Here is a 13,812-nt window from a genome sequence, read left to right as displayed (position 1 = left end):
AATTGTTAATTTATATATTAATATTTAAAAGAATAATCTGTTTAAGCAAGAAACTATTCTTGTGACTCTAAATAAAAGAGTTAGGAAGATAAATCTAAGCCTAGCACAGAGTCAGATCTCAATAAATTATCTGTCACATGAAAGAAGGGAAAACCTACTACCAGTTTTACAATAATAGAAGGAAAATGCTGAGAATAACTAGAGAGATTATAAATGGAACTCTCTAATTAAGAAGAGGCTCAAGTACAAAGAAAGCAAATAACTTGTCTATAGTTATAAGAAAGATAGCAATATCAAGAAAAAAAAAACAGCCATCTTAAAGCCAAATTTATTCTTTTAATCATCTTTTTAGACCCTACAGTTTATGAACATGGAGAATTGACCACTTAATAGGAAAAAAGATGACCCTTCTTTTCTGTTTAGTTTTATATTTAATCAAATGCACCAATTATGCATAGCAATTAAGAAATGAGACAAATAAAAGACTCCAACTATACAAACAAGAGAATTTATGGCGTAATATGAATATGATTTTCCTGGTCTTCATCAACAAATTAAATTGCTATAGATGATTTTATAATGGATAAAAGGATAGATAAAATTAAATTTATTTAAAAAAACACAGCATTACTTAAACTTAAAATCAACATTTTTTTTGAAAAATATGCATCAGGCCTATTCTATGTACTTCACATATTTTAACCTCACATATTAAATCTTTACCATAATGCTATGAAACAAAGAAGGGTGCTACAATCCCCATTTTATAAATGAGGAAACTGAGGCACAGAGAAGTAAAATTAACAAGCTCAAGGTTACACAGCATAACACCCAGGCAATCTGGCACCAAAGCCCACACTCTTAACACCATGCTATCCTGTTTTAAACTGTATGATTATTTTTAAATAAAATGTATTTTATAAAAACCCAATACTAGTTTCCATTTAACATGCAAAGATCAAGATACTTACATAATACTTACTAATATTTCTAGCTATATAGAATGAACATTTTATTTATGTAGCATTTTAGGAACACCTTTATTAAAACACCACAAAATCCATAAAAAATTCACAGGTTACATACTAAAGACACAATTTTAAGGCATTTTCAGATGCTCTTCTATGGATGGTTTTAACTGATAAAAGAAAACCTACATATCCTATGGAAATTAGTGTTAGTCAATCTAAAGAGCCCATCATTAGCTCTCAAATTATTTAGGAATATATAAAAAAAGAAATGAGACTGCTTTAGATGCCATTGTTGGTATGCAATTAACATATTGTTTAAATATCAGTTATAATACCTTTTTACAAAAAATGTTGATCAAACTGACTTAATTCTAGAGAAGAGAAAAAATACGTGAATCATGTTTCAAAACCAGTATTACTATAGGCCTGATAATCTAAAAGTGGTCATCAGACCAGTAATTCTGTTCAAACTTTGGTTATATCACCATTTAAAAAAGAAGAAGATAAAACAACCACAAGAGTAAGCAGAAAAGGAAATCCAAGTCTAATATCATCCACATTTTTCTACCTCTGCTGACAAAGTCCATTGCCAGTACATGCTGTAAAGAGAAATATTACTGAAGGATAAACAAAACCTGTTTTTTGAACTTCTTCACACCTAATTCTTTGCTGCCTACCTGAAATCCATGCTTGCCTCTCCACCATGTGCTTAACACTTTTGGGGGCATGTCAATAACAGAAACGATGTCTCCCACCTACAAGGAAAAATTTTAAGTGAAATTTTTTTAGTCAAATTTTAAACCAATTGTTATGTCTAGAATTTAAAATCTGAACTAGAACAAAAAGTTAAAGTACAATCCTTATTCTCAGGCTAATTATTTCTGGAAAAACATAATACCTTTTTCTGTAAAAAATTTAATAATCTTAACCATTTGTAAAGAAGAGGTCTAAAAAAAGTTAAGAAGCACGAAGATGGGGATCCAAGCAACATATGTGCAGGAACTTCAGAAAGCCAAATTTAGAGCATACGGGTTTTAAATGCCAGGTGTCATACCACCATCATCACTTCTGCTAAAATATTGTTACTGTTACTAAAAGGGATCAGATCCACTTACAAGGGACAGTTTAAAGTACTCATATTTAGAACAACCACAGCTTTTATTAATAACATTAAGTGTACTGTTTTGAGCATTTGATATATTTTATTTAATCATATAACAAAGGTTTGCCATGTCTACAATCACCTGGTTACCCACAGTAAGTATAAAGTTGGATGACAACTATACTTTTTTCAATAGATGGTAAAATATAACATTTTCACTTAATAGCCTATTTTCTTCACTCTAAATGACAAACCAGTGAGTGTATACAAACTTTGGCAAAATCATAAATACAAAAATCATAATGATAGTTTCAAACAATATATTGAATGGGAGTTACACTCTTCAATCAAAATAAGTTACGATTTCTAGGATACAACATAGTAAAGTACTTCAGAACAGTATTACTATGGTATACATATTGCTTTAAGAATTTTTCTTTGTATATTAACAACTGATCTCTCAGGCCATGAAAGAGTTATCTTTACTTCATTTTTGCTAACAGACATGGCATGCATTTCTTTACGTACGGAACCTAAAAATTTGTATCGTTTTTTCTTAAACTGAGCAACTGTTAGCAGTCTTTTTGTCTCTCATCAGTCAATATTAAAGAAACTTAATTCCCCTCCTTTTGTATCTGATAGCAAGAAATGTTCTTTTCACTTTTCATCTGTTCTTTAACTCAATCTTTGAACAAATAATGATAAGAAAGTATCATTGGGTATCGTTTTTAGTACTAAAAACACAAAGACAAAAGACTGACTCTCAAGATCATGGAGATAAACAGGATAACAACTATGACTGAGTGTAATAAGTGAAATGTCAGGGATAGGAGTGCCAAGCTGGCTCAGTCATAGAGCATGCAACTCTTGATCTCGAGGTTGTGGGTTCAAGCCCCATATTAGATGTAGCAATTACTTAAATATAAAATATTTTTTTAAAAAAAAGAAAGAAAGAAAAAAGAAATGTCAATCCAGGCTATTTGGGGATAGGTATTTGCACAGAGTAGGGAGAAGATCAAAGATGACTGCCTAAAAGAAATGGAGATACAAGCTGAATTTTCAAGGATGAATATGGTCATTTAATAAAAATAGATGGCATTCCAGGCTGAAAGACAATGAAGTACAGGAAAAGGGCCTGATTCTTTAGTCATTTACCTCTAAAGTCAATTCGTCAGGGGCCCGAGCAGTGTACCTCTTGATAACGTGGGCAGCACCAACAGCAGGAGTGTTAATGGATGATTCCTCATGAACTAGAAGATGATTTCCCTTATTATCAATCTATAACAAAGAAAATGAACTATGAGATGGTTAAAGACATGGGACTTGCAAAAGTTTCTTTGACTATTCATAAAAAACATTCAATTTGATTTTGAGAAACCACAACCTGAAGAATCTTTAAAAAACTACTATTATATATTGAGTACTTAGTGTATACCAGTCATTCTGCTGTGCACAAAATATAATTTAATTTAATCCTCATAACTCTAAAAGATACTTAACACCATAATCATCATTTAAAGATGAAGATGCTAAAGCTAAAATAGGTTATATAATTCATGAGAAATTAAATAATTTGTCCAAGATCACACAGCCAATAATGGAAGAGCCAATATCTCAATGCAGGTTGGCTCTAAGTTCTATATTCTATTTTCCATCCTGTCTTCCAATTTCCACTGAGAGGACAGATTAATATAATTTTACATATGCAAATTAAGGAGAAATACCTAGCATATTTTCTGGATACTGTAACATGCAATAATTAATCTTAAATTGGACTCTTCAAAAGGTGAATTATCTCTTGTTCATAAATAATTGAAAAATATTTTCAATTACTAAGTCAACTAAATACACACACACACATACACACACACATATATATAAACACACACTACATATATATACACATTAATACATTAAATACCAAAATAAGAGGTGCCATTGCAATTCACAAGATATATTTAAATTAGTTTACTGGATTCTCAAAGAAAGATAGATCTGAGATAAAAAATCCTTAATGTATCACTTTTTCCTTCCAAAAAATAAAAATAAACTCCATTTCTTTGATTCCTGAAACTCAACAGCTATCAAAATTAAATTAATATTAAATTTCTGAAGTAGACAGTTTAAAAATAAACTTTGATACGAGGTGAATTAGATAATACCTCCATCCAAGTAAGGGCAGGTCCACAATTGATCTTGTTGCCGGCAATTGCTGAAAGGCGGGACAGGTAAGCCATAAGCATCTGAGTGACAGACTAAAGAGAAAGAAAAGATTCAGTGGTAACTCAAAGTCAAGATATAGCACTCTGTTCAAGTAACTGGTATACACTGGTTTCTGGGGGCAAAAAATCTGGAGATTTTTAGGCATTTTAATAGTTATAGGGGATTCTTCACAGAGGCTCAAGAGTTCCATTAAGTGAAACCACAGGCACTTACAAAGAAATCCCCTGTCTTGTGAAGAACTTTAACTGCTATCTCCTCGTCATCAGGGGTCATACTAGTTTATAGCTTCTAACCTTATTGCTGTCTCTATTTTTATACTGAAAATATAAAAAAGATAATTATAGCAGAGACGTACTTGGCCTTTTCTGCCCAGCCTCCTCCTGGCTACCTTGAAACTCTCCGGGACCTGTTGTAGTCTTCCATGCATGCAGCCGTGACAGGACAGCCACGTTCATGTGCAATTGCACACCATGGGTCCGTGGAATGATCCAGGACCAATTAGTTGGCCTAACAAGAGTTACGGTAGGAATTAGGAATTACGATAGAAAATTTCAACTCATTCTGGTGGCTGTCTTAAAAAGAGAGAATAAAAACCTGGGAACTTTTCTTGGTGGCCATGTCCTGAGACAGCCTGAGAAAGAAAAATGTGACAAGTAGGTGGAGATGGGAAACGGAGATGGACTTCAAGGTTCCCTATGATACAAAAGAATCTGTGACTTTAAGATGTTCCTGAGACCCTGCTGCTGTGTCAGTTCTTACAAGACTGAGGAGATTGCTACTTTGTCCTACCTACTTAACTGCCCTGGAATTAATTAGAAATTTGAAAGGGCTTCCCCTCAGGATGTGAAAAGTACCTGTACTCTTTTCAAGCATCCAATGCAGCTACTGAGGAGTCTAATGTCAAAACAATTCTTGTTCTTTTAAGAAAGTGTTTTGCTCTCCGAAATCTTTTTGGGTTTTCTGTTTTGGCATTTTGAAATTTCACTATAGTGTCTCTAAATGCATGTCTTTCCAGTCATCATACTTAGCACTTACTGGGCCCATTTGATCTGAAACATGACTTTCTTTAGTTTTAGGGAATTTCTTATATTAACTTTTAATTACTTCCATCTACTGTATCCTCATAGAAGTCCTAAAAGAGGGAAGTAGGAACTTCAGGATCTATTCTCCGTGATTCCCATTATTCTCCCCCAACTTTTCATCCTTCTCTCTGTTCTAGGGCTATATTCTTAAAAAATTTGCTCTCCCAGATCACTAATGCTCTCTTCACCTGTGTCCATGTTGCACACAGTCCAAATATTCAGGTTTGAGATGACTAAAATGAACCTAAATAAGCACATGTTCATTCTAAGATCTCTGATTTTTTAATTTTTATACAGCTCTGCTCTCATTCCATGGCTGAGCACCTTACTTTCTCTTTGAGGACAACCTTGTTTGCTCTTTTCAGTTATTTTATTTATTTAGCTTACACAATCAAGACTTCTAGTTTGTCTTCTTCAATCCTCTTGTATGTGTTTTTTCTGCTGTATTTGCTCATCTCCATAAATCTTACCCCATCTACTCCCGAAGATTCCTCACAATTTTGATGGTTGTTCTTTTCTGATGTTATAAAGAATCTCCCCCATTTAAATTTTTTAAAAATCTTTCCTCTTTTTACTAGAAGTATGGCAGGAGTGGAGGTAAGGGCACAGATACAGCATGTCATCATAAACTATGCCTTTCTCTAATTATTAGTGAGGTCAATATTTTTCCATATTTTTGCTTCCATATTTTATGTTCCCTTTAAAGAATGGTCCGCTCATATAGATAGTGTGTTTATATATTATGAATTTTTTTTATAGAATTACACTCCAAACCTACTTTAATTCTAAACATTCTTCAGAGCATTACTAATTTTTTTGTTATGTAATAATTAAATTATCCCAGGAATCATCCTGATTGTTCAATATAAGCTTTTATTTAGTATACACACAAAACTTTCTGCTAATTTATATACAGTGATTACTGCTGCAAGTACTAAATGCTTACCTCTGGACTGTCCTTCAGGGCATCAGAACGGGGGAGCTCTGAGAGTTGGGAGAATCGTCGGTCATAAATACACAAATGAAGATGTTTATCAAGTACCCGAAAATCTTCATAACTTCTTTTAACAATCCAACTTTTGCCCTATGGTAAGAAAGAAAAGAAGCTTTTCTACAATGATTTATATTCATGATATTTTATATTTGCTAATGAAAAGCTCATCAACTTCATAGTAAATAGGTAAGTAGTTAAAGATTTATTTACTTATTTAAGAGAGAGAAAGAAACCACATGAGCAGGGGCCAGGAGGAGGAAGAGGGAGAGAACCCTCAAGCAGACTTCCTGCTGAGCATGGAGCCTAATGTGAATGCCAGGCTGGATCCCACAACCCACGAGATCGTGACCTGAGCCAAAACCAAGAGTCAGACACTCAACCAACTGAGCCACCCAGGTGCCCAGGTAAATATGTAAACTCTGAAACACCCTAGTGAGTTATAGTACATTAAAATGTCAGTAAGGGAAAATAAGATAAAACTCTCCACTGACCATCTTTCTACTGCTGGCTGTAGAAAGTCCACTGGCTCTCTTTGGTAGTAATAACTGCTAGATGGTAAGACAGCATGTGACCTTAAACCCACAGAAAGAACCATAAAATAATTTTGGATGGGAGAATATTATCAAAAATTAAAGAAAAATAAAACGAAGTTATCGATAGTTATCACCAACATTTTCTAAGACTAAGACTGGAAAATCGAAACCACTGAAGTCCTAGTCAATACACATTCAATATGGATGTATTATCTAGAACTCATTATACCTCCCAACAATCACAGGCTTTCTTCCTCTCCTTGCCCAATCTCGCAAGCTCATCAAAAATGAAAATCCACTCGCAGAGCGTTATTTACTACATTCTACCTCCTAATTTTCTCTTGACTCTATTACTTTCTGTAACCCAAGCTTTAGTAGGGATGAACATCTTCTCTTACTGCTAATGCTCCCTACCTTTGATCTCCCCTGCTCCCTCCCCACCAGTAAAAAAACACAAAGCCTATCAGGTAAACATTATCACAATTCCTTCAAAAACTCCCATGGGCAGCACTAATGAGCAGGTCCCAAGTGCACACCCATTTAGTTTTGCAACTGAACCTAATTTTATACAGAGGCATTCACCTCATAAAAAATCTGGAAGGACTGCAGGAAATACCCATCAGAGCAACCATCTCAGAACTGAAGAAATGCAGTGTAGCTCTTCTCCATTTGCCCCAGCCTAAAGGGGCAGAAACAGAAGGCATCACTTCCCAGGAGAGAGATGTACTGAATTCTAACCACAGGTATATTAAAACTAACATGATAAACTTGTATTGTCCTACTCTGGACTGTAATTCTATACTGCATGGGTGGAGAACAATACTAATTCCCTGTCTGAGAGGATTTACTAGAATGAAATAAGACAATACACATGGCAGAGACTTTTAACTAACAGTGTCCTGGTCACTATTCTAAGAAATACTAGTTCGATGAGGCTGAAATAGCTGAAATGGGATTCAGTTAATTCTGATAATCAGCCTAAAATGGGAGCCACTGATCCACAGGATAAAGTCCAAACATATTTGCACATATCACGGCTTTCATCCTCTGAGCTCTATCTAAATTTATATGCTGATCTCAGTCATTACTCCTCCATGTCCTTTCCTTGATTCCAGTTATGCTCAATTACTTGCATTTATTCAGTTTATGAGATGTTCGCTCCCTTTCTTGCCTCCCTGATCTTTAAGTGCTGTTTCTTCTGCTATGAAAAGTCATTCTTTTACTCTTTGCTGAAGTAAGTTCCTCTGTTTTCTCAGTTCTACCACTGCCTTTGAACCCAAAGATCTCCTAAGTACCACAGGGGGTTAAATACTTTTTCCTTTGGATGACAAAAAAGAAAAAAAGAAAGAAAGAAACAACAAAGGCAGAAAAAAAATAAAAACAAGATATAGCTGCAATTATTTTCTCTTTCATACACCTTTTTAAAATTATGGGGCGCTTCAAATATCAGAAACGTACTCAAAAAATTTATCACATACTTATGTCTCTATCACAGAGATTAAAGATACTGACTTTTTTGTTTCAAACTCTGGATATATTTTAGAAGAACCAATTATCATAGATACAAAGTCCCATTCTTTTGTGTTCGTCTTCTAAAGGTGAGGACAGGAGTTCATGTGCATTTTATAATGCATAAATGCATTTTATACCTTTAGTATACAGCAAGTATTCAGTGCATTGTCCAAAATGAGTAACAAAATTTTATTTCCTTCTCTATGGATCTAATCACAAATTAAGTAATTCACTCAAAATTTCAGATAGGTTAGGTGAGAGAGTATCAATTAAAATACATTTCAAATAAAAATAATTTGTCATCTGGACAAGAAAGTTTTACTGCCATGACCCACAGTATTTTAAATTTATCCACTCCATCTTCCTATTTGGGTTTGGCCTAAAGTGTTTTTTAAAAAGTGCATATGACTACTTTAGGTACAGCACTGCAAAGTCTAATTTGCCCAAGTAATTACCACAGCATGCTATTTACCTTATTTACATTACCTGCACAGATTCTGAAAATAAACAGATTTACCTCTTGACATAAAGAAAGAGCTAAGAACTTGATGTTAGGATCAGAATGTCCCCACTGCGAGTCCTGGCTGTTTAAGAATTTAATGAAGTAAATTAATGTAAAGTGATTAGTAGAGTACCGGGAAACAGAAATGGCTCAGTACATGCCGGTTATTTCTATTCTTTATTGATTTAGAGAACTTGTTCTGGGCCAAACATAGTAAAATTAGAAAACAGAGTTTCCAAACAATTCCCCACAGTATTCAGCAGAACAAATGACTGGTCACCAAAAGCGCAGAAACTCAAAGGAAACAAGACCATTACTGATTACCTTTAAGTACATCAGCGTTTCAACTAGGGAAGTAACGTATCTTTAGAGGTCACAGGTTATTTTGCATACTGGCTGAATTACCAGTTCCAGCTATTAATTTTTTGCTTAAAAGAAGTAAGAAAGAAGCTGGTAGGGCTTTCTTACTTAAGACTTCTTCCTACAATATATTTAAAATCTATTTTTAAAAGAGGATTTTGTGCTTTACATTTGTTCTACAAGTTCAACTTTTCAGTTCCTCTGGCTCTGTCTTATCAAGCACCAATAAAAATAAGATGCCCAACGAAAACACATTATGATTCAGTCATATTTCATATATCACACACACATTGTGTGTTCAGTCATATTTATTGTCAGGTTAAAAGTAAATCAGACTTTCAATTTCTTTTCCAGTATATAAAGAGCTTAGAGATTGCCCCTCTGTCCTAACAAGTAAAAAGCTGAACAAGTAAAAAGCTGGTCTAACAAGTAACAAACTGAAAAATCAGTAACTCTTCATAGATCCATGAGAGAAATGAGGTGACAGGGCAAACTGCTCTTCCCAGAACTGGAGAGACATAGAAGTCTAGGAAAAAAAAAGAGCTAAACTCAATTATCTACAGTTCTATCTTTAAAAAAGCAGCAAAATTAAAAAACAGAAAATTAAACCGAAGTAAACAGACTAAATTAAAAAATTATAGTAGAAATCAATAAACTTGAAAACAGGAAATCAACAGAGAAAATTAACAAAACCAAAAGTTGATTCTTTGGTAAGATTGATAAAATCAACAAACCCCTAGGCAAGCTAAGTAAAACAAAAAGAAGAGAAAACACAAATTACTAATATCAGAAATGAAAGAGAGAATATCACAACAGATATGAACATTAAAAGGATAATAAACACTATAAATAACTTCTATGCTCATATATTTGTTAACCTAGATGAAACTAACCCAGATCCTCAAAAGACACAATCTGACAAAACTTACACAAAAAGAAATAGACAATCTGAATAAGGCCTATATCTATTTAAAATATTGAATCAATAATTAATAAGCTTCCAAAAGAGAAAGCTCCAGGCCAAGATTCACAATGTTTGAATTATAACAAATATAACAAATATTTAAGAAATAAATACTTAAGAAAGAAATTATACTAATTCCCTATACTCTCTTTCAGAAGATTGAAACAGAGGGAATACTTCCCAATTCATTCTATAAGGCTAGAATTAACAAGCTACCAAAACAAGACAAAGACATTACAAAAAAAGGAAAACTACAGAACACATCTCTCAAGAATACTGATGAAAAAAATCAACATTATTAGCTAATTGAATCCAACAACATGGAAAATAATTATATACCAAAATCAAGTGGAATCTATCACAGGCATGCACATAAAGCTGGTTCAACATTCAAAATTAGTTAATGAAATTAATCACATCAATAAGCTAAAGAAGTAAAAACACATGATCACATTGGCAAATGTACAAAAAGTGTCTGCAAACATCCAACACTCATTCATGATAAAAATTCTCAGTAAACTAAGGTTAGTGGGATACTTCCTCAACTTGATAAAGACTGTCTATAAAATCTACAGTGGGTATCATATGTAATAGTGAGAAACCTGAAGCTTTCCAAATAAGATCAGGAACAAGGTAAGGATGTCCCCTCTCTCCACTGCTTTTCAACCCTGTACTGGAATTCCTAGCTAATGCATTAAGGCAAGAAAAGGAAATAGAAGATATACAAATGGACAAGGAAGAAATTAAACAGCCTTTGCACACACAAGACATAATCATTTAGGTATACACTACAAAATAATTATCTAAAATCCTTCTGGAACTACTAAGTGATTATACCAAAAAGCAGAATACAAAGCTAATATACAAACAGTCAACTGCTTTCCTAGGCACCAAAATGAATAAGCTCAATTTGAAATTAAAAACACAATAGCATTTATGTCAGCACCCTCCAAAAAAAGAAAAAGTTAAGTCTAAGTCTAAAAAACTATGTACAAGATCTATATGAAGAAAAGTGTAAGACTCTGGTAGAAGTAAACAAAGGACTAAAAAATTTGAGAACTATACCATGTTGAAGTATAAGAAATCTCCATATTGTCAAGATGTCTATTCTGCCCAACTTGATCAGGATTCACAGTGCTATGCCAATCAAAACCAAAGCAAGTATTTTTGTTAATATCAACAAACTGTTTCTAAAGTTCGTATAAAGAGGCAAAAGACCAAGAATAGCTACCACAATATTGACAGAGAACAACAAAGTTGGAAGAATGACACTAAGTGATTTCAAGACTTATCAGAAAGCTACAATAACCAAAACAGTGTGGTATGGGCCAAAAAATAAAAACACCAATGTAACAAAATAGAGAGCCCAGAAGTACCTAAATATCATCAACCAAACTTTGACAAAAGAGAAAAGGCAATACAATAGATAAAAAGCCTTTTCACAAACTAGTGTTGGAAAAATTGGCAAAATCAACAGGCAAAATATAAATATAGCCTTATAGCTTTCACAAAATCACTCAAAATGGATCACAGACCTTAATGTAAAATGCAAACAATAAAACTCAGAAAGTAACATGGGAGAATACAGATATGATCTTGGGTTTAGTGAGGGACTTTTTAGGATACAACACTAGAGGCACAATCCATAAAAGAATTGATGAGCTGACCGTCAATGAAATAAAAATTTTCTGTTGTGTCAAGACACTACCAAGAAAATGAAAAAACAAGTAACAGACATGAGTGAAAATCTTGACAAAAGATTTTTCTGGTAAAGGTCTATTATCCCGAATATACAAAGAACTCTTAAAAATCAACAATAAGAAAACAACTGATTTAAAAATGGTCCAAAGACCTTAACAGAGACCTCACCAAAAAGATACGTAAATGATCACTAAATATATGAAAAGATGTTCCATATCACATGTTATCAGGGAAATGCAAACTAAGATGAGATACTATTGCACACCTATCAGAATGGCAAAAATCCAGAACTGGTAAAAACCAAATGCTGACAAAGATGTGAAGCAACAGAAAATTTATTTCATTGCTAGTAGGAAAACAAAATGGTAAACCCACTTTGGAAGACAGTATGTCCGTTTCTTATGAAACTAAACATACCTTACCATAGGTTCCAGCAACTAGACTCCTTGGTGTTTATCAAGTAAGCTAAAAGTTATATCCACACAAAAGCCTGCACATGAATGTTTATAGCAACTTTATTCATGCTGAAATTTACAAGCAATCAAGATGTCCTTCAGCTGGTGGATGTAATGTGGTAGTGTATGTAAACTGTGGTACATCCAAACAGTGGAATATTATCCAGCACTAAGAAGAAAGAAACCATGAGAAGACATGGAGGAAACTTGAATGCATATTACTAAGTGAAAGAAGCCAAGCTGGAAAGGCTATATACTGTAATAATTCAAACTATATGACATTTTGAAAAAAGACAAAACTACAGAGACAATAAAAATATCTGTGATTACCACTGGTTAGGGAGAAGTGAAAAATAAACACAGCACAGAGAATTTTTAGGGCAATGAAACTATTTTGTATGATACCATATGGTGGGTATATATTATGATAAATCTGTCCAAACCCACAGAATGTACAACACCATGACTAAACCCTTGCTGACAAAGATATGTAGTATCAATTGTAACAAAGATACCATGTTGGGGGTAAAGATGTCCATAGTGAACAAGGTTGAGCATATGTGGGGATAAGAGGTATACAGGAACCTTGAACTTTTCACTAAAGTGTTCTGTGAACCTAAAACTATTCTTAAAAATATACTAATTTTTAAAAAGTAGTCATGTTTTCTTCTTTCTAAGCAGTATAACAACCAACCACAAAAATGCAAAAGAGCCTAGAAAAGTAAGTGGTGGTATGGTGGGGGACTGGATGTCAAAATTCATTTCCTTATACAACAGTGAACTGATTTCTTTCGATTTTTTAAAAATGTTTTTATCCCAGTAAAATCTGTTCTTTTAAACAGATTATCATTCACAAAATTAAAACCTCAATATAATTTGCAAATCATCTAAAACTGTTAAATTCACTGAGAAAATTCTAAATATAATAAAATACCTCCCATTTTAGCAGATATGAAAGAACTTGAAATTTCATATGCAAAAATTTCATATGCAGGTTTAATCATCAAATTTCCAAATAAAGTGAATAAAATACAATTGACCCTTGAACAACATGGGGCACTGACCTCAGTGCACAGTCAAAAATCCACATATTGGGGCACCTGGGTGGCTCAGTGGATTAAGCCTCTGCCTTTGGCTCAGGTCATGATCTCAGGGTCCTGGGATCAAGCCCCATATCGGGCTCTCTCCAGTGGGGAACCTGCTTCCCTTCCACTCTCTCTGCCTGCCTCTCTGCCTACTTGTGATCTGTCAAATAAACAAATAAAATCTTCTTAAAAAAAAAATCCACATATTAAGTTTTGCTCCTCCAAAACATAACTTCTAATAGTCTACTCTGGAAGCCATGGAATAACAGAAAAAGCCAATAAGCATATTTTGTATGTTATATTATGTACTATATTCTTTTTTTTTTTT

General features: G+C 33.6%; 1 protein-coding gene across 2 annotated transcripts in view; it reads right to left on the bottom strand.

The window, feature by feature from the left end:
• Positions 1-13,812, bottom strand: part of LOC111153776 (Rho GTPase activating protein 32) — a 205,468-nt gene that overhangs the window by 80,632 nt on the left and 111,024 nt on the right. For both annotated transcript variants that reach the window (XM_022513009.1, XM_022513011.1), the window contains 4 exons: positions 6,325-6,462; positions 4,236-4,328; positions 3,229-3,351; positions 1,649-1,726 (listed from right to left, as the gene is read on the bottom strand). In XM_022513009.1, the coding sequence (XP_022368717.1) occupies positions 1,649-1,726; positions 3,229-3,351; positions 4,236-4,328; positions 6,325-6,462 (432 nt within the window). The remainder of the gene's footprint in view (positions 1-1,648; positions 1,727-3,228; positions 3,352-4,235; positions 4,329-6,324; positions 6,463-13,812) is intronic.

The sequence above is a fragment of the Enhydra lutris genome, unplaced genomic scaffold (genome assembly GCF_002288905.1).
Source record: "Enhydra lutris kenyoni isolate GAN:26980312 unplaced genomic scaffold, ASM228890v2 scaffoldscaffold34, whole genome shotgun sequence".
Lineage (NCBI taxonomy): Eukaryota > Metazoa > Chordata > Mammalia > Carnivora > Mustelidae > Enhydra > Enhydra lutris.
Note: the sequence above shows the minus strand (reverse complement) of the source record. Positions and strands in the feature narration are given on the sequence as shown.